Source organism: Hypanus sabinus, chromosome 6, assembly GCF_030144855.1.
Source record: "Hypanus sabinus isolate sHypSab1 chromosome 6, sHypSab1.hap1, whole genome shotgun sequence".
Taxonomy (NCBI): domain Eukaryota; kingdom Metazoa; phylum Chordata; class Chondrichthyes; order Myliobatiformes; family Dasyatidae; genus Hypanus; species Hypanus sabinus.
The window spans coordinates 97,249,370-97,275,490 of NC_082711.1; the positions used below are offsets into that span (position 1 = coordinate 97,249,370).

General features: G+C 40.2%; 1 protein-coding gene across 7 annotated transcripts in view; it reads right to left on the bottom strand.

Moving 5' to 3' along the window:
* crppa (CDP-L-ribitol pyrophosphorylase A) overlaps positions 1–26,121 on the bottom strand; it is a 316,111-nt gene that overhangs the window by 121,184 nt on the left and 168,806 nt on the right. The window contains exon 10 of one of the 7 annotated variants that reach the window (XM_059972643.1): positions 14,167–15,143. The exons of the other annotated variants lie outside the window; for them this stretch is intronic. Within the exon in view, the coding sequence (XP_059828626.1) occupies positions 15,087–15,143 (57 nt within the window). The 3' untranslated portion in view covers positions 14,167–15,086. Of the gene's footprint in view, positions 1–14,166; positions 15,144–26,121 lie in introns of those variants that run through there. 7 annotated transcript variants of the gene reach the window in all.

Here is a 26,121-nt window from a genome sequence, read left to right on the forward strand (position 1 = left end):
CCCTCCGCTAGCCTGCAGGTCACCCTCAGGCAAGGTGTAGCACCTGCTTAGCCCCATGATCAGGTTCACATGAAGCTGGGGGGGGGGAGTGTGGTGGATGCTCATATGAGCAGCTGGTACATATCGCAACTCCTGTTTCTGCAACCACTGACGCCAGGCAGACAATCTCTGAAAAGTATTGATATAGTGGCTGGGGTCACCCGTCTTATGAGAACACAGCCCAGCAGAAGGGGATGGCAAACCACTTCTGTAGAAAAATTTGCCAAGATCAATCATGGTCAAGACCATGATCACCCACGTCATATAGTACGGCACATAATGAATGAATGAAACCCTCTGTGATAGCCAAGGTCTCTGTAATGGCCACCAGGTTGTAGTGCCATGTACTGATCCATGCTCTAACTTGATAGCCATTGTTCCTGATACTTCTCACATTAAATTAAACACATTTCAACTCATCCAATTATCGGCCTCTATGCCCTATCCACTGCCTATCCTTTCTCATTGTCTCTTGATGTGTTGCATCTACCCTTACACCAACTGCTCCATCATCTGACCTATCAGTCTAGTTCCCATCTACCTTCCAATCTAGCTTAAACCCATCCCAATAGCTTCGGCAAATCTGCCTGCAAGGATTATTTATGTTTGTAATTTATTGTAATGTTATGTCTTTGCACTGTACTGCTGACGCACAGCACAAATTAACACTACATTTACACAACACGCTGCTTCCGCAAAGGAAACCGCATTATGAAGGACCCCAAGCACCCCTCATACAATCTCTTCTCCCTCCTGCCGTCTGGGAAAAGGCTCCGAAGCATTCAGGCTCTCATGCCCAGACTATGTAACAGTTTCTTCCCCCAAGCTATCAAGACTCCTCAATACCCGAAGCCTGGACTGACACCTTGCCCTACTGTCCTGTTTATTATTTATTGTAATACCTGCACTGTTTTTGTGCACTTTCTGCAGTCTTGTGTAGGTCTGTAGTCTAGTGCAGCTTTCTCTGTGTTGTTTTTTTTTTACGTAGTTCAGTCTAGTTTCATGTAACACCATGGTCCTGAAAAACGTCATTTTTTTTTACTATGTACTGTACCAGCAGTTATGGTCGAAATGACAATAAAAGTGACTTGACTTGAAATTTCACATTATGTAAGGCAGTGATAATAAAGCTGATTTTGAATCAAATCATTCAAAGTTGTGGGCCACTTTTGCAAGTTAACCAGCACCTTTATAAGCACAAGCTATAAGAGCAGACTTAGGCCATTTAGCCCATTGATAAAAGCCCATGTTCTGGCATTTCATCATGGCTGATCTGATTTTCCTCTCAGACCCAATCTCCAGCCTTCTCCCCTATCTGACCAATCAAGAATCTATCTTAAATATAGAAAAAGACTTGGCTTCTGTAGCTGCCTGTGGCAAAGAATTCAACAGATTTAACCACTCTCTGGTTAAAGAAATTCCTCCTCATCTCCATTCAAAAAGGATGCCCCTCTGGTTTTAGACTCTCCCACACAGGAAACATCACTTCCACACCTAATCTATCAAGGTCTATTAACAGTTGGTGGGACAACCTATTCCATTTATAACACAATTCAGGGGTGGCACAAACTATTAAGTAAGCTAACAATAGATTCCACCGAGCTATTTATTTAACTAAATGACTCATGGCACAGATCACAGTCATTAAATGATTCATGCTTTGCATTGTCAGGTTCTCCAGCATGCAGCACTCCAGGTGTTTAGCACTCCCACTTTTCAAGTGAAAATTGTTTTATCTACATTAAAAACCATTTGTCCGTGTTTATTGATGTAAAGTCACCATCACTTCTCATCTCCGACTTTACACAAAATTACACTATACTTTTAGTTGGTAATATTAAAAACTAAAGGAGGAGGAAGTGGGATCAGCAAATGGCATTGATCCAGGAGCTTCATTTGCTGTCAAGACCGGGAAAAAGAGTGCTATTTTGGGATCAACACATACTAAATGCTGGAGGAACTCAGCAGGCCAGGTAGCAACTAGAAAAAGAGTACAGTTGATGTTTTGGGCTGAACTCTTCAGCAAGACTTGAGGAAAAAAAGCTGAGGAGTAGATTTTAAAGGGGGGGAGGGGGGAAAGTTCATTACGTAGTTCAGCCTAGTTTTTGTACTGTGTCATGTAACACCATGGTCCTGAAAAACATCTCATTTTTACTTTGTACTGTACCAGCAGTTATGGTCGAAATGACAATAAAAGTGACGACTTGAGAAACACATGGCAATGGGTGAAATCTGAAGGGGGAGGGGAGATCAATGCACAGCAGCATTTGAAAAGATGTTACATTATACATTAACCAAGATTAAACAAGAATTTACTATACTGCAAACTATGTAAAGTTCAACTGCTCTGAGATATTGTCTGGAGATAATCTTAGACAATTGCCTGAATTCAACTCAGGAAACCACATGCATCATATCTGAAGCTATTGAAGAAAACTTCAAAGTATAATTTGCCTATTAGGAGAGTGGCACTTGTCCCACACTCATTTACTTGTTTTGATTTTAATGATTAATGGAATGTAATACTATTATGTTTACTATGTTGGCATAAACTACAGTAAAATGAAGCTACTTATTTCAAAAGCAATTAAATTAAAATTCTGTCTTCCATTAAATATGCCCCCCTGAAGAAACATAATTTGGCAAAGGAATACTTACTGGTTATCATAATTTCTCCTAATGACACAATAATGCTGCAATTATGGTGTTATTGAAAGATGAATTCCTTTTTATATGAATTATCAGATTAACCTAGAATATTACAGCACACTACTGGTCCTTTGGCCCATGATGTGCCAACTTTTTAACCTATTCTAAGATCAATCTAACCTATCCTTCCTACATAGCTCTCATTTTTCTATCCTCCATATACTATCTTGGAGTCTATTAAATGCCCTTAAATGTATCTGCTTCCATTACCACTCCAGCAACACATTTCGCGCACCCGCCACTATCTATAAAAAACCTACCTCTGACATCCCCCCTATACTCTCCTCCAATCATTCCCCCTCATAATAGCCATTTCTGCTCTGGGAAAAAGACTTTGTCTATCCTCTTGATCTATGCATCTTAACAACTTGTACACCTCTGTCAAGTCACCTCGCATGTGCCTATGCTCCACAGAGAAATGCTCCCAATCTGAAGCCATTAACTTGGTAAAAGTGCAGTATTAGATATTATGAATTTACTCAGTGCTCCGTTTTCAGACAACTTCACTATCAACAACTTCTTCTACAGGTCAGATATCAACAAGGGTGCAGATCTGAATATAATTTCTTTTCTATCTTCTCAAAGTTCAAAGTAGATCTATTTGTCAAAGTTACATATATGTCACCATATACAAACCTGAGATTCATTTTCTTGCAGGCATACTTATTAATAGAATCAATGAAAGACAACAAGTGTGCAGAAGACAACAGATTGTGCAAATACAAAAACAAATAAATAAGTAAGCAATAAATACTGAGAACATGACATGAAGAGATCTTGAAAGTGAGTCCATAGGTTGTGGGAACATTTCAATGATGGGGCAAATGAAGTTGAGTGAAGTTAACGCCTTCAGTGCAAGATGGTTGAAGGATAATATCTGTTCCTGAACCTGGTGTTGTGAGTTCTAAGGTTCCTATACCTTCTTCCTGATGGCAGCAGTGAGAAGGAAGCATGACCTGGTGGTGGGGGTCCATGATGATAGATGAGACTCTCCTGTGACGTTTCATGTGTTTGTGCTCAATGGTGGGAAGTATCCATTCATTTTTGTAGGATTTTCCATTCAAGGGCATTGATATTTCCATACCAGACTGTGATGTAGCCAGTCAAAATATTCTCCCCACTACACATCTGTAGAAGTTTGTCAAAGTTTTGAATGTCATGCTGAATCTTCACAAACTCCTAAGTAGAGGCACTGTGCCTGCAACAGGTTCTCTGTAATACTAACACTGAGGAATTTAAAGTTGCTGACCCTCTCCACTTTTGATCCTCCAATGTGGACTGGGTCATGGATCTCTGGCTTCCTCCTGCTGACGTCAATAATCAGCTCCTTGGTCTTGTTGACATTACGAGTTTGTACCACTCAGCCAGATTTTCAATCCTCCTCCTATATGCTGATTCATCACCACCTTTGATTCAGCCGATGACAGTGGTGTCATCTGCAAACTTGAATCTGGCATTTGGACTGTGCTTAGCCACACAGTCATAAGTATAAAGTGAGTAGAGCAGTGGGCTAAGCACACAGCCTCATAGTTGACCTGAGCTGATGGTGATTATGGAGGAAATGTTGGCAATCTGAACTGACTGGGATCTGCAAGTGAGGAAAATGAGGATCCAATTGGACAAGGAGGTATTGAGGCCAAGGTCTTGAAACTTATGATTAGTTTTGAGGGGATAAGGGTACTGAATGCTGAGCTGTAGTTGATAAAAAGCATTTTGGAATATTATATATTTAAATATTCCAAAACTACAAAACAGAAAAATAAATTTAAGTATTTGAACATTTCTAGCATCTTAAACTTCAATCTACAATGTGGCTAAAACCCTTATTATTATAGAATTATTATTATAGAATTATTGATCTATGAAATACAAAATGATGTTCTTATTTATTAAACATGTTCATTCACCTTTAAGATATTCAAACAGAAACCTATTGATGTTGCTCAGATCAAACCAGTGCTTCACCATTACAACTTTTAAAATTTAGATTTTGTAGTTGAATAATCAACAGTTAAATTAAATTATACCTGTCTATTTATGTAAGTAAATAGGGAATAAACACTAGGTCGCTTTCAATTATGGAATAAAATAGTTGTGTAATATATTCTCAAACTAAGAATAATTTGAGTTTTTGTAATATTCATGTAATTTGATGTAGTTAAGCACTTGAAATGGTGCTTTATCTGAGATTTTATGTGGTTCAGGAATCTTAACGTACACCTGCTTGACAGGTCAACATAGTAATAGAATGTTATGTTAATTCAATAAGTTCTAATTTTTAATTTTAAAACATTTTTATCCAGAAATTCTTCAACATCTAAGTAAAATTAATGCTCTGTATAAACTTTCCTCCCTTTTTATCCGGAGGTTAGGTGAAGTCAAGATGGCACTAAATGGCGACTTCTTTGCTTGCATCTTCAACAGTTCTATTTCTATATTTGATACAATTTCTCTTTGAGGTTCTTTTGAAGAACCTGACCTAGAGTTACACTCTGTCTTTGGTTCGTTGCGGGAACGGGACCCGCTCTCTGGGCCTGACGACCGGCTGCGTTTCGAAATCCCAAGGACACAGCCTGGAAGGCGGCGACTGCAGCTTCAGAGTTCTGGATTTCCGCAGCCCCGGGGAAGTGCTGATTCTAGGCTGGTGCCCTGACTGAAGCATCGTGGGAGAACACGGAACATCTGAAACAGTGGGCTAGCTGCCAGGGGTTGTGTGTCTGGAGTGCTGCACTCTTTTGAAAAAGCAAAACAGCAGATTTTTAACATTGTAAATCAACGAGCTGTTTGTTATGTTCCCCTTGTCGCTGTGAAATGGGGACACCTCTTGTTCCCTTATTAGGGAGAGAGAGAGCCTGTGGTATGTTGAATTACTGGGTGAACATGTAGTTATTGGAGTACTGCAAGTCTGTGTACTTACTGATTCTTTCTGCACGCTTGAATACTCAGTGGATAGTGATGATACTTTTTTGCTGGTGGGGAGGGGGAATCGTTGCTTTGCTGCTGCTTGTGTGTGGGAAGGGGGGAGCTGGAGGGGTCTTTGGGGTTCTAACGTTTAACTGTCATTCATTGTTTAGAGCGCTCCTCTGTTTTCATGGATGTTTGTGAAGAAAAATAATTTGATTGTCTACATTTCTCTGACATTAAATGTACCTATTGAAATCTATTATACCTTTATTTTCTTGAGCAAAAAATTATTACGTGGACGCCATTTACAAAGCATGGTTCATGAGAATGCAAGGATTTCTAGGAACGGGAAAAGGTCTTTCAGCCTATTAAACAAGTTAACCCTCACCTCTCACCACCTTTATCAGTCATTCCTTTGTCAAAGAAATACTTCACTTTAGTCAATTAACACTGTCCACTTCAGTGACTGCTGGGAGTAAACCACATTGCATGTAGTTCTTAACGAATCAGTAATTTACATTAAAGCTATTCAAACATATAATATGATGGCTGATTTTTCTTCCCCCTTCTGTTGTTTTTTTATAATATAAACTGGAGATGCTTATCTACATTTATTATGTCAGCATAATATTTCATTATTCAAAACTTCTAAATGTGATATTCTACTTACAACAATTTAATTATAAGGTTATTACTTGAGTGAATGCACTATTGACATTAAAGGAACTGAGAAATTGGATCTAGTCATGCCTGTTTCTTATGTGCAAATTTCATTTTAAATTAGTTTAACTCGGAAGCGATTACACTAGTAATCACTTTCAGTAGGCAGCATTCCAGCCAAGAAATTTTCATGAGTGCTCCTAACTCCCACACCTGGTTTTCAAGGATTAAATTCTGGTGAAGGATTACACAACTAGAGTTTTAGTTATTGGAATTTTCTGTAGTATTGAGGGAAACTGATAGGGATGTCAGGAAATTTTTAAAAGACTACTTGCACTGCTTGAGAAATATAAAGCTTGGAAAGAAGCCAAAATCAACAAGGACAGCTTTTCAGATACACAAAGTCAAGAAACACATCTCCACATAGTGAGTAGTTGTATAGAACTGCCTTTCTCTTTCTGAATCACCATCTGCGTCCTTGGTAACAGGGCAGGCTGCATTCTTAGCACAGAATCTTTTGGGGCATCAGTAACCACATTTTCCCAGTTTGAAAACCTTTCTATTATTCCTTTGCCTTACTCAATTTCTCAAAAACCTTGTGATAGATGAATAATGTTCTGTAATTAGTTAGGTTTAGCTTGAAATTTATAGATTTTCATTAACCAAGCTGATCAAGGAAAATTAAATGAAGCTGGGTAAACTAAGCCAAATATCATGAATCAGAGACAGTGTGAGGGGCTGAATAACTTTCTCAAGTCCCTGTGTAGCCATGGTCCTTTGCTGGATCCCCTTGGGTGGCCTGACTGAATCATAATGCCAGCAATGTTTGTACCTAATTTCTCAAATACCTTATTACAAATATGTGGGAATAGAGCTTCTATTGATAAAATAAAAACTACATCCAGTCCAAGGCTATCTGTTATGTACAAAGTCCATGACCTCGTTTGAGGGTATCAACAAAAATAAGTGATGCACAGAAGTGAGTTAAGAAACAAACTGGGGGAATTCAGTGGGTCAGGCAGTATCTGTCAAAGACAGAGGGGTAGTTGCTGATTCAGTCTGAGCCCCTGCATCAAGGTTGAAAAGTCAATTATCCCTTTGTCTCCTCAGAAGCTGCTTCACCCTCTGAGTTCCTCCAGCAGTTTGTTTGTTTTTGCTCATTTCTTGGCATTAACTTTTCATAAGATCAGCCCTGGGACCAGCTTGTACACTCAGTTGCCATTTTATTGAGCAATCCTGTACTCAAGAAAGTGGCCACTGAGTTTATGTTTATGGTCTTCTGCTGCCGTAGCCCATCGACATCAAGGTTTGACGTGTTGTATGCTCAGATTTGCTCTTCTGCACACTCTTGTAACGTACTATTATTTGAGTTACTGTTGCTGTCCTGTCAGATTGAACCAGTCTGGCCGTTCTCCTCTGACCTTTTGTAAGGTGTTTTTCCCAGAGAACTGCCACTCACTGGATGTTTTTTTTTTGTTTTCTGCCCCATTCTCTGTAAACTCCAGAGACTATTGAGTGTGAAAATCTCAGGAGATCAGCAATCTCAGGTGGTGACGAGAGGGCGTAGAGGACTGAGATATGCCAAATAGTGGAGTGGTGCTGCAGCAACAACCTGGTACTCAACGTCAGTGAGACAAATGAGCTGACGGAGGACTTCAGGAAGGGTAAGACAAAGGAAAACATACCAATCCTCATAGAGGGATCAGAGGTGGAGAGAGTGAGCAGCTTTCAAGATCTGAGGATCTAACATGGTCCCAACACATTGATGTAGTCATAAATAAGGCAAGACAGTGGCTATACTTCATTAGGAGATTGAAGCGATTTGGCATGTCAACAAATACAATCAAAAACTTCTATTGTTGTACCGTGGAGAGCATTCTGACAGGCTGCATCACTGTTTGGTATGGTGGGCTACTGCAAAGGACCAAAAGAAGCTGCAGAAGGTTGTAAATCTAGTCAGCTCCATCTTGGGTACTAGCCTACAAAGTACCCAGGACATCTTTAGGGAGCGGTGACTCAGAAAGGTGAAGTCCATTATTAAAGACCTCCAGCACCCAGAGCATGCCTTTTTCTCACTGTTACCATCAGGCAAGAGATACAGAAGCCTGAAGGCACATAGTCAGCAATTCAAGAACAGCTTCTTCCCCTCTGCCATTCGATTCCTGAATGGACTTTGAAGTTTTGGACACTACCTCACTTTTTTTAATATACAGTATTTCTGTTTTTGCACATTTTTAATAATCTATTCAATATGCATAATTGATTTAGTTGTTTATTTATTGTTTTATTCTTTTTTTCTCTCTCTCTGCTAGATTATGTATTGCATTGAACTGCTGCTGCTAAGTTAACAAATTTCATGTCACATGCTGGTGATAATAAACCTCATCTGGATTCTGAATTTCTGAGATTTTCCCAGTCTTGTGGTGTATCTGTGATAATGGCGATTGTGGAGGTGTTGTTGCCAATCTGAACTGACAAGGGCCTGCAAGTGAGGAAATCACAAATCCAGTTGCATGAAGAGGTATTGAAGCCCACGTCTCAGAGCTTTGGTGTAGCGTTCTCGCTCAGGTGTAATGGAAACACCGAATTAAACGCCGAGATAAACCATAGTCAATGAGAACAAGGTCGCAGTAAGATTAACCATTTACTGTTCACTCTTCACATTAACATATGGTGAAAACTGTTGATAAAACAATACAAGATTGATACAGTATTTGTTCCCTTCTTGATATCACATTTACATTGTAAATACTTGTAAAAGTAAACTACAACTACATTACATTAAAGTGCAGCATACAGTCAGAATTTACCTACGCCATTGATTGCTCTAAATATACTTCAATGCAAACTATCCGCAACTCTTTAACTAATGAAAACATAAACATTATCGACCATCGTTACTTTTAACAGGATTGGCGTTAACATTTTAATTCAACATATCGATTATCTATTAACTTACAGCGTTGCTCTCACTGTGATTTCTAATGCTTACAAACAACTTCTTGCTCGGGTCTGCCTCGTGTGAGCCCCTGCCCTTGCGTTGATCCCAAACCGGTATTTTCCCACAAGACACGAAACCGGATGTGACGTCATCGCATGCCGATATATTTTACAGGCAATGAATATGCCTTAAACAATTCTAACTCTAACTAGAAAATACTGACAAATGAATTACTAAGCGAAAATATTATGAACTAAATAACTGCCATAAAGGCAACACATTTGGTATGTTATCAAATACTCTAGCAAATTTCTAGATGTACCATGGAGAATATTCTGAATGGTTGCATCACCATCTGGTATGAAGTTGCCAATGCACGGGATAGGAAAAAAACTGCAGAGAATTGTAGACTCAGCCAGCTGCATCATGGCAATTCTTAATATATAATATTAACAAATAGTCTCCTCACCTTCAAGGTCATCTTCAAAAAAGTATCTTAAGAAGGCTGCATTCATTATGATGGACACTCACCATATAGGGCATGGCCTCTTCTCTTTACTACCATCAAAGTGAAGGTATAGCAGCCTGAAGATGCACACTCAATATTTAAGTTACAGATTTTTCCCCATTGCCATCAGATGTTATGAACCCATGAACCTCACTATTTTGCTCTTTTTTCACACTATTTATTTATTTAATATATATTCTTATTACAGCTTATAGTAGTTTTATGTATTTTACCATAGTGAGGTCATAAAACAACAAATTTTATAATATATGACAATGATAAGAAACCTGATTCTGATTGATCAGAGGTGATTAGCAATTAGGTTAATTTATAGTCGGTCAAATAACATAGGTTGCAGATCTCAATTACACATGATGGATGGAAACTCCTATTAACATTTCTGTAGTGTAAGGAATATAGCACTAAAATAGGGTTATAAAGTCTTGAAAAAATAAATAAATTAGTGAAGTAAATCAAAGACAGAACTCCAAATAGCAAACTGTAACTTGATCAGGATCCTACAGCTCGTACTATCTGGTATTCTATCTCTACCTTTTCTTTCCATGTGTAGAGCTTGGTCATGTATAACAATCTAGATTCATTAACGCCTCTCCACCACTCCTGTCTGAATTTGGTCCCCATGCAAAAGTACTTTCTGTGATTATACCTGAACTGATTTTAGTTCTCTTCTCAACCTTCATCATTATTGATTGAACAATTTTCCTCCAACATCTCTCCTGGACTGTTCACCAGGGGAGAATTGTCTTCCCTTGGTTTCACTTCCAAGCACCAGTGGAACTGCATCAGTAGTTTGGTTTCCTGCTCAAAACCAACTGCTCTTGATTCACACTTGAATTAAACATTGCTTGCCCTCTTCTCCCTTGTCCTATTCATATTTCCCCTAGCGACATCATCTTGCAGCATCTGATTCTCTTTCATATCTGAACAAATGCCTGTTCTATCTCTCACATACTTAATATGCATCATGCTGTTAGATTCCTACACCAATGAAAAGTCTCAAGGAAAAATCTGCAATTCAACCAGTTAAACAATCCAAAGCCAAAGTAACAGTCCTACATTTATCTAGTGGCTTACAACCAATTGCATTACAGTCTCTGATCTTTTATCAGGCTGAACCAAACAGATTACAACATCAACATCTAGCTTGACCCCATGGCAACTTAAAGCCCCAAATTCTCTTCGTTAGAGCGTACCTACTTTTCCTATTTAACATTGCTTCTTCCTTCTCTGTGGCTGACCCATATTCTTTCACTTTCTACCTTGGTTCAGCTCTCCCACACTAATTTGCAACAAGTTCTACTAGACCCCAAGTCACTCCTGACCAAATTTCATTGGCCTTACCCACCTTGCATTGGGATTTTTGCATGACCTCACTCTGCCTAGTCTGTAGCCTCTTCTACATCCTTACTGATGCCAAACTATCCAATACCCTGTTCCCAGACACCTGCACTCCTTGATCTATTAATGGCAGCTTCATAAGTCATTGCCTCTACACATTCAGAGCATTAGATACAGAGAAATTACTTCTTGTGTAGAAATAAAAAACTGAGGACTAAATCCTAGAATTAAAATGAAACTAGCTTGGAGTGAAATTAGAAAACAATTTTTCAGTATAAAACTTGAATTTTCAACTCTCAAAGTTCACAATGACTGACTGAATAGTAGTTCAATTGAAGAATAGATTTTCATTAAACAAGCATATCAAAGTATCTAGAAAAAGGGCTTGTAACTGTCAATAACATGATTATCTAGCAGAATGATGGAACTGGCTAAAATACCTTATTCTGTTTGCCGAGACTCCACTCCTGCCTGACCAAGTTCCAACCCCACTCATCCATTAACCTTTCCATGGCCTTGCAGTACCCTACAGCTGCACTACCTTCAACACTATCAGTTTTATGAAGATTTATGTAATTGGCCTCCCCCCTCATTTGATTCATCTTTCAACAACATTGAACCTTTTGTATCATTAGTTCTGAAGGAGGGTCTCATCCCGCAGCATTGACTATTTATTCATTTCCTTAGATGCTGCCTGACCTACTGAGTTCCTCTAGCATTTGGTGTGTATGTGTGTTGCTAAGTTTATCAAATTTAGTTTCTTTTTCCTAAATCCATTAAGACTAGAAGCTACTTTGACTACTTGCTTCCTTTCTGTTATCACAAATGGTTGCCATCCACACATTGAAGCATCCAGACAGGTTTCATACTTTAGTAAAGCAAGTTAATCCTGTTGAGGCAAACATAGTAATCAACTAATACTGCATCCTTACAAACAAGCAACTGATGTTAGGAGCCTTTGTGGGCTTGTCAACCAACGTTTATTAAACTGTCTTCTTGGTATAAGAACGCACCCATTTCTTGGATAGCTTTGGGGCAGGAGCAAGATAATGGGTCTTTGTACATAGTCTTTTCTTGGAAGCAGTAAAAACAAAAGCCCCAGAAACTGTCCAATTACTTATATTCTATGCCTCTGGTGCTTCTGCAAAAACTTAAATCTGTCAAAGATAGTTGGAACATCATGCCACAACTTGATAAAACACTGCTTAGGCCATACTTGATGGTATTTTGTAGCATTATGAGTGTCATTGCATAAAAAAGCCCACGGAGTTTGTTCCACCATTCTATCATGGCTGATTCAGCATCCTACTCAACCCCATACACCTACCTTCCCACCATAACCTTTGATGTCCTGACCAATCAGAACACGATCAACTTCTGCCTTAAGTAAACCCATGGACTTGGCCTCCACTGCAGTCTGTGGCAGAGCACTCCACAGATTCACTACTCTCTGGCTAAAAACTATTCCTCCTTATTGCTGTTCTGAAAGGTCACCCCTCAATTTTGAGGCTAAATCCTCGAGTTCTGGATACCTCCACCAGAGGAAACATCTTCTGCATATCTACCCAATCTCATCTTTTCAACATTCGGTAGGTTTCAAAGAGATTCCCCCACATTCTTCTAAATTTCAGTGAGTACAAACCCAAAGCCGCCAAACACTCCTCATGTTACCCCTTCATTCTCGGAATCATCCTCATGAACCTCCTCAGGACTCTCTCCAATGACAGCACATTCTTTCTGAGATATGAGACCCAAAACGCTTGAAAATACTTCAAGTGCAGCCTGACTAGTCTCTTATAAAGGCTCAGCATTATCTCCTTGTTTGAGTCTTGCATGAGGACTCCTGGTCCCTCTGCACCTCTGATCATTGAACCTTCTCCCCATTTAGATATTAGGCACACTATTGTTCCTTTTACCAAAATGCATTATCATACATTTCCCAACACTACATTCCATCTGTCACTTTTTTGCCTATCCTTCCAATTTGTTTAAGTCCTACTGTAATTGCATTGCTTCCTCAGCAGTAGCTACCCCTCCACCTATCTTCATGTCATCCGCAAACTTTGCTACAAAGCCATCGATTCCATTATCTGAATAACTGAAAAACAATGTGAAAAATAGTGGTCCTAATACTGACCCCAGAGAAACACCATTCGTCACTGGCAGCCAACCAGAAAAGGCCTTTTTTATTCCCAAACACTGCCTCCTCCCTACCAGCCATTCCTCTATCCATGCAGTATCTTTCTGGTAATGCCATAGGATTTTATCTTGTTAAGCAGCCTCATGCGTGGCACCTTATTAAATGCCTTCTGAAAATCCAAGTAAATGACATCCACTGCCTCTCCTTTATCCACTCTGCTTGTTACTTCCTCAAAAAACTCTAACAGATTTGTCAGGCAAGATTTCGCTTTATAGAAACCATGCTGAGTTTGACATATTTTATCATTAGTTTCCATGAAGCTTTGTAGCTACAAGGAGAGAATGGATAGGATGGGTTTCCTTTCGAGTGAAGGAAATGGAGGGATGACCTTTAAGGATTAAAATGAGGTGTAGGATGCTAGCGAGGATCCTAGGGCAACTTCGTCCACACAGAAAGTGATTGCAATTTAGAATGCACCCCCTGAAGATGTGGGGGAAGCAGATACTCCCACAATACGCAAGAAGCAACTGGATAAGCATTGGAATTGTCAAGGCATGGTTGTGACTGTGACTAAGTCAGTGCAGAAACTAGAGAAGTTGCAGATATGATAGTCTTTACTCATCACAACAAACAGACATTTTCATGGAGAGTCCCTCAGTAGAGTTTCACAAACTCAAAGTACATCACACTTTTATACCTTTACGATCAAAAGTGATTAAATACAATTTCAATAGGTAAAAATAACATTGTTTATTTCAATACTTTTGGTTGACAAATGGTTCATTTGAGTTATATATTTACAGTGGAAGTACATTGTAATTCATAAGACACCTCTGAAAGGAGAAACTAATTAACACAAATATTCTGAAATCCTCTGATACTAGATACCCAACGATTGCTAGAGCTAAGTGGTGGTATCAGTCTGGTCTGCAATGTTCCTTGGACTTGTTTACAATGATGCAATTTATTTGAACAAATTATTTAAACCCTGGTTAGATGTAGGAAATTAACACGACCCCATTGTATTAACATTTGGCTGTTGCATATGCAAGAATCTCGTGGCCACAATTTGGCAAACCATATCCCTTAGGCTACGTCCACACTATACCAGATAAATCTGTAATCGAAGCTTTTTCTCTTCGTTTTTACCCTCCATCCACACTAAAACGGCGTTTTTGTCCCCCGAAACCAGAGCTTTTCATAAACACTGTCCTGGGTGTGTAATTTTGAAAATGCCGCTTGGGCAGGTCAGTGTGGACGGGATAACCGGAGAAACCTGAAAATGTTGTCAGACGGCAGCATGCCATTTCATTGTCTTCCTGAATGCAACCCACCCCACACAATCTAACAATTTCAGAACAGATGGTAATGAGACTGAAGCCAGAAGAGTAAGAAATGTACTCACCAAATACTTTGACCCATAAATTACTGAATAAATAAGTATACTCACTTTGCCCTATTTTCTGTCCTTGCTCGTATGAAGGCGGGTTACCTGTTTATGCAAGTTCTTCTCTGACAATAGATGTGTAACAGCCTAATGTAACATTGTATGGAAATACAAGATAATACTGATGTAGACATATTTTACACATTTAACAATGTGCTTTATTAATGAAACAGAGTTAGTCAGCTTTTCAATGTTCGTTGTCAGCCGGTTCATACTGTCCGTGAACTCCCTGTCAGTTGCTTCCATACACTCCAGTCTTTTTTTTTACTTTTAAGTCCTCCTGCGCGAGAGCCAACAGCTGCCCATTGTTTTAGTTTTTCTAGTCTGTAATTGGACAAACGCACACTTTCACAGCGAGATTCGACACCAAACATGTCGCTTATCTTCGGTAGATGCATCCTGCGCGTGTGCAGTAGGAGGAGATTCGCCGAAATATCTGTTTCAATGTGGACAGAGGTATTTTTTAAAACACCTAGTGTGGATGCCTATCGTTTTTTCATGAAACTGGCATTTTCAAAATTATCCGGTCTAGTGTAGCTATTGCCTTAGTGTTACACAGACAGCATTGTTTACTGTACTTTTAACTTCAATTTACTGATTGCAATTTACAATAAAACCTGAAGATTGTTTTTGTTTGGATTGGTATCTGCTATATTCACATAGCTCCAGAATACACTCACAACAATGGAAGACTATGGATCCAATAAGGCTGAATGGGATTAGTACCCATCAGTGGAATGACTATGTATGACTCTGTAATAAGGAAGGCAAATGTAATATTGGCAGTTATTTCAAGAACAAAAATATAAGAGCAAGAATGTCAACATGTCAATCAGACCACAAGTAGTTTTGGGCTCCATATTTAAGAAAGGGTGTGTTGGCACTGTAGAGGAACAAGATGAGGTTTAAAAGGATGATCCCGTGAATAAAAGGATTAACATATGAAAAGTGTTTGATGGCTCTGACCTGTACTCACTGGAATTTAGAAAAATGGGGGGGGGGGGGGGAAGAATTCTCATTGAAACCTACCAAGTATTGTAAGTCCTGGATAAAGTGGATATGGAGTGGATATTTTCAACAGTGAGAGAGTGCTGTCTTTACGACAGTTATTTAGTTTATAATATTTTCGCTTAGTAATTCATTCGATAGTATTTTCTAGTTAGAATTAGAAGTGTTTAAAGTATATTCATTGCATGTAAAATATATCGGCATGCGATGACGTCACATCCGGTTTCGCCACGTCTTGTGGGAAAATACCGGTTTGAAATTAGCGCGAGGGTGGGGGCTTACCACGAGGCTCACCTGAGCAGAAGTTGTTTTGCAGGCATGAGAAATCACAGTGAGAGCAACGCTGTAAGTTAATAGATAATCGATATATTGAACTAAGATGTTAATGCCGATCCTGTTAGAAGTAACGACGGTAGATAATGTTTATGCTTTAAAGTTAAAGAGTCGCGGATAGTTTGCATGGAAGTGTATTTAAAGTAGTCAATGGAGCAGGTAAACTCTCCCTGTATACTGCACCTTAGTGTAATGTAGTTATAGTCACCTTTGCAAGTATTTACAATTGAAATGTGATATTAAGGAAGGAACAAATACTGTATCAATCTTGTATTGTTTTATCAACAGTTTTCACCATATGTTAATGTGAAGAGTGAACAGTAAATGGTTAATCTTGCTGCGATCTGGTTCTTATTAACTGTGGTTTATCTCGACGTTAAATTCGGCGTTCGTGACACGCGAAGGAGAACGTGACAGAGAGAGTCTACAACCAGAGGGCACTGCCTCAGAATAGAAGGACGTCCTTTTAGAACAGAGATGAGGAGCAATTTATTTAGCCAGAGGATGGCGAGTCTGTGGAAATCTTTGCCACAAAGCTTGAAGCAGGTCAATAGGTAAAGCTAAAGTAGAGCTTAGTAAGTTCTTGATTAGTAAGGACATCAAAGGTAATGGAGAGAAAGGAGAATGGGATGTGAGGGAAAATAAAACAGCCATGATCAAGGTCAAGTTGAAGCTGTCATTCAACCATGTACAGAGCAATGTTCGTCCGGACTAAAGATCATATCACAGTACAAAAGGGTGGAGTTCCACCCCCACAACATCACTGGCTTTACAAATGAGTTTGTTGATCTTGTTGGTGTCTGCTACCCTCAGCCTGCTGCCCCAGCACACAACAGCAAACATGATAGCACTGGCCACCACAGACTCATAGAACATCCTCAGCATCATCCGGCAGATGTTAAAGGACCTCAGTCTCCTCAGGAAATAGAGACGGCTCTGACCCTTCTTGTAGACAGCCTCAGTGTTCTTTGACCAGTCCAGTTTATTGTCACTATCTTTAATATCCCTATTTTTCCCTTTCAAGGTTCTTTTGAAGACCTGGGGTTACACACTGACTTCGGTTCTTTGCTGCAATTGGACCTGCTTTCGGGGTCTCACAACCGGCCACTGTTCGATATGCCAAGAACGCAGCCTAGAAGACTAGCACGCCTTCAGGGTTCCAGGATTTTGTGGCTCCAGAAGCAGGTGGACTCAAGAGCAGCAAGGTGGCTGCCGGCTATGTGCCCAGAAACCTGAGTTCTTTGGGCACAGAGCTCGGAAAAAGCGATGCAACAGACTTCTAACACCATACGTCAGCAAGTTGTTTTGTTATGCCTCCCCCCTTGCTGTGAAACCTCTTCTCTTATTAGGGAGAGAGAGAGAGCCTTTGGTCTGTTGAATTACCGGGTGAACAAGTCGTCTTTGGGGTTAGGATTAGGGTATCTTTATTGATGCTTTGCTGCATGATTGAGTGCTCAGTGGGAAGGTGCCGATGCTCTGTTGCTGGTCGGGGGTGGTTCGTTGCTTTGCTACTGCTTATGCGTGGGAGGGGGAGCAGGGGGGGCTTTGAGATTCTAACGTTTAACTGTCATTCATTCTTTGGGGCACTCCTCTGTTTTCCTGGACGGTTGCAAAGAAAAGAATTTCAGGATGTATATTGTATACATTTCTCTGACATTAAATGTACCCATTGAAACATATAACTCGTACACAACACAAAGTAATATTACCACAAATAAATTAAAAAATAATAAAATATATTCCAGAAGACTGACATTTAGTATAATGTGCATTTACAACATTAACAATACTGGCACTTCCTAAGTGATAAGACTTGGGTGGTAGCAAGGAGTTCAGAGGTCTCATGGCCTGTGGAAAGGAGCTGTTTCCCAACCTAACAGCCCTTGTGTAAATGTTACGGTACCTTCTGTCTTATAGCAGGGGTCAAAGAGATGGCAGGAAGGATGGGAGGGTTCCCTGATAATGCTAAGTGTCCTGCGCATGCAGCACTCTGCATGACTACTCTCAGCTCTTTTCACCGCCCTATGTAGGGATTTGTGGTCAGATACCTTGCAATTCCTGTACCAGACGGTGATGCAACTGGTCAAAACGCTCTCAGTGGTGCTCCTGTAAAAACTGGTCATCTCCGTTTGCCTCCTTTAGTTGCTCGTTTGACTTCTCATTTGGACTCCTTTTCTTGGTTCTGCCTTCTCACCATACTTCAATAGCAGCATTTGGATACGTTATCTGAATTACTGGGTATCAGCAGATAAGCTTCAGTTGAGTTTAACCTTTGCATTCATCTGTCCTTATGATGCCAATGCAGAGGATACAGGGGATTGTTTACTATTGTTTGATGTCATTTCCAGTACACAAGCTTGTGTACTGGAGAATGAAATAATTGTTACTCTGGATCCAATGCAACACCAAAAAAAACACACACACAGCAAGCTAAAGGATACAATAATAATCTTAAAACACAATAAATATAAATACAAAATATAAATGCTTATATACATTGATCAATTGTATGCCCATAGATTGACACTAGGCACAGCACTATCTGTACATAAGGTTACTCCGACAGGAAGTAACCTTGGCTGTTTGGATAAAAAATTGGCTTAAAGGAACAAAGCAGAGGGTAGTTGTGGAAGGAAAGTATCCTGCCTGGAGGTCGGAGACTAGTGGAGTGCCGCAGGGATCTGTCCTGGGATCCCTGCTATTTGTGATTTCTATAAATGACCTGGATGTAGAGGTGGAAGGATGGGTGAGTAAGTTTGCGGATGACCCTAAGATTAGAGGAGTTGTGGAAGGAGCAGTAGGTGGTTGAAGGTTACAAGAGGATATAGACAGGCTGCAGAGTTGGGCAGAAAAATGGCTGGTGAAGTTCAATCCGGGTAAGTGTGAGGTGATGCATTTTGGAAGGACAAACCAGAAGACTGGGTACAGGATTAATGGTCAGTTACTTAAGAATGTGGATGAACAAAGGGACCTTGGGGTTCAAATCCATACATCCCTCAAGGTCGCTGCTCACGTTGATAGGGTGGTTAAGAAGGCCTATGGGATGCTAGGCTTCATTAACAGGGGGATTGAGTTCAAGAGTAGAGATATCATGTTGCAACTCTACAAATCTCTGGTGAGACCGCACTTGAGAATTGTGTTCAATTCTGATCACCTCATTATAGGAAGGATGTGGAAGCTATGGAGAGGGTGCAGAGGAGATTTACCAGGATGTTGCCTGGTTTGGAGAACAAGTCATATGAAGCAAGGTTAGCAGAGCTGGAACTTTTCTCTTTGGAGTGTAGAAGAATGAGAGGGGATTTGATAAAGTTCTACAAGATTATGAGAGGCATAGATAGGGTGGATAGTCAGTACCTGTTTCCCAGGGCACCAATAGCCAACACCAGAGGGCATATGTACAAAATTAAGGGAGGGAAGTTTAGGGGAGACATCAGGGGTGAGTTTTTTTTTTACACAGAGGGTTGTGAGTGCCTGGAATGACTTGCCAGGGATGGTGGTGGAGGCTAAAAAATTAGGGGTATTTAAGAGCCTCTTGGACAGGCACATGGATGAAAGAAAAATGCAGGGTTATAGGGTAGTGTGAATTTAGTACTTTTTTTTCAGGATTATATGGGTCGGCACAACATGGAGGGCTAAAGGGCCTGTAATGTGCTGTAGTGTTCTATGGTTCTCTGGAAAAGACAAAGTAGTAGTGGTAGGGGTGTGGAGGGGTGGGTTACTGGGTGGAGTTATTGATTAGAGTAACTGTGCGAGTCTGGTGATCCTGGTATGGATGCTACTTAGCTCCCTCCCCAATGGGAGTGGATCAAACAGTCCATGAGCAGGGTGGATGAAAAACTTCATGATGATACTACCCTTTTCCAGCACCTTTCTGTATATATTTTACGTCATTGATTGTGGGTAGGCTATTGCCGGTGATTTAATGGGTAGTTTTGACTACCCAATGTAGAGGCTTCCTGTCTGCCATAGTACAGTTCCCATACCATTCAGTCATTCAGCTTGTTGGGATGCTCTCCACTGAATATCTGTGGAACGACCTGAGTATAGATGTGCATAATGCTGCTCTGTTCAGCTGCCTCAGAAAGTAGTGGCATCAGCAGCTTTCCTGATTGTGCAATATGTGTTCTGGGACCATGAGAGGTTGTGCAAGATGTGCACTCCCAGGAGCTTGGGAACTGCTTGCAGTTTCCACTGCTGTGTCAGCAAGGCAAAGAGGAGTGTGTGTTGGGCAAGTCTTCCTGAAGTTGATCACTGTCTCTTTTGTCTTGTTGAGGAAGTGGTTAATTGCCTGGCACCAGGCCTGGAGCTTGTCAATTTCTTCTCTGTGAGCTGTCTCATTGTTGCCGGTGATGAGCCCCACAACTGTCACCTCATCGACAAACTTGACAATGTGATTACTCAGGGGTTTGGCAACGCAGTCATGTATGAGCAGAGTGTATAGCAATGGGCTCAGCACACAGCCCTAGGGGGTACCATCGTTGAGGATGATGGGGAGGGAGGAGTAGTTTGCATTTTGACTGTCTGGAGGTCTATTGGTTAGGAAGACCAACACCAAGTTCGAAAGTGGTGTATTTAGACTGAGCAGTAGGAGTTTATTCACCATGGTCTGTGTGGCAATAGTGTTGAATTCTGAAATGAAATCCAGGAAAAAAATTCTGACATAAGTGTCATTGCTTTCTAGGTATGTCAGGGCCAGGTGCATTGTAGATGCTGTGGCATGTGTAGTAGTGTGGTTCTGTTGGTAATCATATTGTTGAGTGTCTAGTGTGACAGGAATGGAGTTCTTGATATGTGCCATTATCAGCCATCAATCCACTTCATGAAGATGGTGTCAGTGCCATCAGGTGATAGTGGTTTAGTTCTCAGGGTGTAGAGTTCTATGGTAAACAGAAGATGATGAGTGATTTAAAGCACGTGAGTACAGCAGTCTGGATGATGTAGTCAGTGATGATGATGTCCACGAACACGGTGTGTTCAAGTACTCAGATGGTAGTCATCGTCCAGCTTCAAGAAGAGCTTGACAAGGAAAGCTTAAACTTGCTGGACCTATACAAAGTAAGCCAAGCAGGTAGTATTTACCTAGTCTGGGTCCACTTAGGAATGTCCAGCTTCACGGGAGTCTGAAAACGAGACTGAATCTTCAAAGGATTGGGGTACCTGCTAAACCCAATGCATATACCATCCAGCTGTCGGATTCTGAAGCTTATTAAAACTCCAAAAGTACAAATAACTCCATAAGTGTATAGTTATGAAGAAATGTACAGTAGAGTGATATGGCTTTGCATCTTACATTTCAATGTCATTGTTCCAGAGACTTGGTCTACAATATTCTCATTCTGGAGCTACAACATTACCTTGCAGCTCTTACACCTTCTTAACAGCCCTATCAGCTTGTGCAGCAACTTTGAGGGATCTGTGGAAGTGAATTCCAAGATTTCTCTGTTCCTTCACACTGGTAATAATGATGCCATTAACCCTGTATTCTGCCTTCAAAATGAATCACTTCATGCTTTTCTTGCCGGATCTCCATCTGCCACCTCTCAGCCCAGCTCTGGTTCCTGTCAATTTCCCACTGAATCCTATAACATCCCTCTGTTCCCAACCTTTTTTATGCCATGGACCCCTACCATTAACCAAGAGGTCCCTGAACTCCAGGTTGGGAACATCTGCTCTACGTTATTCACAACTCCACCAACATTTGTGCCATCTGCAAATTTAGTAACCCATCCATTCACTTCATCATCAAAGTCATTTATAAAAATCACAAGGAGCAGAGGTCCCAGAACAGATCCCTGCAGAATTCCTGGCGTCACTAGGAGCATACATATCAGCGGTACGGTAGATATATGCTGGTCGAAAGGTATATATTTCTTACGCAACATGCAATCATTAAATGATATTCATTCTTAACATTATCAAAAAGCACCAACTGTTTGGTGCCACCCCTATTCTAATCCACTAAACACCTCTTTCTCAAACCCTCTTTTATTAAATGAAATTTTGAATTCCCTGTATTTCTTTCCCGCAAGAATACCCAAACACATATGCTACAAAAATTTCTATCTATCTGCTGTGGAGTTCCTTGTGTCATCATCCCTAATCAATATCCCACCCAGCTCATGACTGAACCAACTTCTGCCAAACTAAAATGCAGATTACCTTGTGGTGTGACCAGATGAACAAAACCAGACTATCTGACTCACCTGTTCTGAATTGTAATTAACACCTTTTGATTTCCTTTTTCTATAGCTAATGATAACATTTCATTAACTTTCATTGACAAAAGACTTACTAACAACAGCAAAAGAGAGGTTTAAAAAAATTATGGTTCAATGAATGTAATAGCACATCCGGCTTAGAATTCCCCAAGGATGATGGTGCCAAGCAGTCTGATTTCTGATTACATATTACAACCATCAGCCAAAATATATGAAAGATGACAGCATTTCTTGTGCTTCATTTAAGGTACACTATTTGCTCTCTGCTTAAACCCATTCTATGCCTTGTTGACTCTATCCTTCTGGCAGCAAAGTGAGCTATTGACATTGCACAGTTATATGGTTTCATTTGCAAATAAATTTGCAGTTTTCTCAGTTATGAAACTTGTATGCTGCACTTACTGATATTTTCAGACACTTCCTTTTTGGATTGGAGTTGTTAAAGTTCATTAGAAAAATTCGCATTTTTCACTTATTTATCCATAAGCTCTTTTTACTAATGGTTCATGTTTTGGAGATAATACCAACCTGTCGAGTTTTGTGACTGCAAAGAAAATAAAGGAACAAGGCGTTTCCACAGGCATTGTTTATAAAATTACCTTAAAAGTACTAATGTTATCTGTGTTCCAGCTAGGAGCTGAAACCATACAATGCCTTTTTTATATATTTTAATTTGACAGCCTAAAGCACTGCAGACAAGAACAATGAGTTAATTCATTAAGGAACAAACTGTCAGAACATACTCAATGCTTATATTGTGATTAGAATATCTGGTCTATAAACTTAATTCCAAAAGCATTCCTCAAAATGGAAAGCTGCTGTTGTTTTTAAGTTTTGCATTTCGTATGCTTGTTACTTTGTGACCACAGGTAGCAACAAATTCTTGAGGATTTTTGCCCTGAAACATTAACCCTTGGCCTCCACAGATGCTTCTCGACCCGCTAAGCTTCTCCAGCAGTTTCTTTAATGCTCCAGATTCTAGCAGCTGCTGTCTCATATCTACTTGCATTTTATTTTCTTACTAAAATACGTCAATATAGTTTGTAACATTCTTCAGGCAGTATAATAGGAAAACTTTCTTATGTACGCATATGCTTTCAGTATCAGAACTGTCATTAGGCTGCATACCCAGATGAACTTTGTCCTTTGTCACATCTGAGTTCAGCTTCCCGTGGATAGTGGTGCATTAAAATTCAAGCATACTTTATTGGAAATGTTTATTAATTGCTATTTGGGTATCTTCTGCTTTACATAACACTGTCAAAGATGTCTGGTCATCTCACAGTGCCATATTTTCAGAATCAGAACTACTATATGACATGAAATATGGTGTTTTGCAGCAGCAGTATAGTGCAAAGACATAGTAATATTACCATCGGCTACAAAAATAAATAAATAATGCAGAAAAATAGGAAAAATAAGACTGCATTCATCAGTTCAGGGACTTTTAAAAAATCTGATGGTGGAGAGGAAGAAGCAGTTTCAGTATTGTTAAGTGCAGATTTTCACATTCCTGTAACTCTTCTGCAATGATAGTAATGAGAAGAGGGCATGTCCTGGGTGGGTGAGGCTCCTTACTGCTTGATGCTACCTTTCTGAGGCACCATCTCTATTTCTTCGATGATGGCGCTGGATCTAGTAAGGATGGAGCTAGTTAAGTGTGCAACCCTCTGTAGCCTTTTACAGTCCTGTGTATGCAACCAGACAGAATGCCCTCCCCTGGATATAGAAACATAGAACACCTACAGCACAATACAGGCCCTTCGGCCTACAAAGCTGTGCCGAACATGTCTCTACCTTAGAACTACTTAGGCTTTACCCATAGCCCTCTATTTTTCTAAGCTCCATGTAGCCATCCAGGAGACCATATCATTTCCGCCACCACCACTATCACTGGCAGCCCATTCCATGCACTCACCACTCTCTGCGTAAAAAGCTTACCTCTGATATCTCCTCTGTACCTACTCCCTAGCACCTGAAAACTATGCCCTCTCCTGCTAGCCATTTCAGCCCTGGGGAAAAGCATCTGAATATCCACACGATCAATGCCTCTTATTATCTTGGGCACCTCCATCAAGTCACCTCTCATCCTCTGTCGCTCCAAGGAGAAAAGGCCAAGTTCACTCAACCTATTCTCATAAGGCATGCTCCCCAATCCAGGCAACACCCTTGTAAATCTCCTCTGCACCCTTTCTATGATTTCCACATCCTTCCTGTAGTGAGACGACCAGAACTGAGCACAATACTCCAAGTGAGGTCTGACCAGGGTCCTATATAGCTGCAACATTACTTCTTTGCTCTTAAACTCAATCCCACAATTGATGATGGCCAATGCACCATATGCCTTCTTAACCACAGAGTCAGCTTGCATAGCAGCTTTGAGTGTCCTATGGACTCAGACCCCAAGATCCCTTTGATCCCCCACACTGCCAAGAGTCTTACCATTAATGCTATATTCTGCCATCATATTTGACCTACCAAAATGAACCACCTCACACTTATCTGGGTTGAACTTCATCTGCCACTTCTGACCATAGTTTTGCATCCTATCAATGTCCCGTTGTAACCTCTGACAGCCCTCCACACTATCCACAACACACCCAACCTTTGTGTCATCAGCAAATCTACTAACCCATTCCTCCTCTTCCTCATCCAGGTAATTTATAGATACACAAAGCAGTGTCCCCTTTGATCCCATGCTTCCTTACATTCTCAATAAGCCTTGCATGCGGTACCTTATCAAATGCCTTGCTAAAATCCTTATACACTATATCTACGACTCTACCTTCATCAATGCGCTTAGTCACATCCTCAAAAAATTCAATCAGGCTCATAAGGCACAACCTGCCTTTGACAAAGCCATGCTGACTATTCCTAATCAATTATGCCTCTCCAAATGTTCATAAATCCTGCCTCTCAGGATCTTCTCCATCAACTTATAAACCGCTGAAGACTCACTGGCCTATAATTTCCTGGGATATCCCTACTCCTTTTCTTGAAAAGGGGAACAACATGCGCAACCCTCCAATTCTCCAGAACCTCTGCCGTTTTTATTGATGATGCAAAGATCATCACCAGAAGCTCAGGAATCTCCTCCCTTGTCTCCCACAGTAGCCTGCGGTACATCTCATCCGGTCCCGGTGACTTATCCAACTTGATGCTTTCCAAAAGCTCCAGCACATCCTCTTTCTTAATATCTACATGCTCAAGCTTTTCAGTCCACTGCAAGTCATCCCTGCAATCACCAAGATTTTTTTCCGTAGTGAATACTGAAGTGAAGTATTCATTAAGTACCTCTGCAATTTCCTCCAGTTCTATACACACTTTTCGATTATCACACTTTTTTTTTAAATAATTTTTTATTGCATTTTTAAATGATTACAAAGTATGAAAAAACAATGTATATAACCCATACCCCCTCCCCTTAACCCCTCCCCCCTAACTGCCCCATAGAAAAAAAAAAGAAAGAAAGAAAGAAAGAAAGAAAGAATGCCTGGTGGTTGGAAGATCTCCACATGCTCCATGGAATTCGTAATAATTTTAATATGTATATTTATTTCTTTCCCCTAATAACCAATTGTTTCATCTTCAAAGCATCTATATATTTAATCCTGTCTTTTGTAAATAAGGGCTCCAAATTTTCAAAAATGTTTCATATTTATCTCTTAAATTATAAGTAATTTTTTCTAATGGAATCCAACCATAAATTTCTTTCTTCCAAGAATCTATACTTAAATGTGTATCCGATTTCCAAGTAACTGCAATAGCTTTTTTGGCTACTGCCAGTGCAATTTTTATAAATTCTTTCTGATACTTATTTAGTTTGAGTTTCGGTTTTATCCCTTCAATATCACC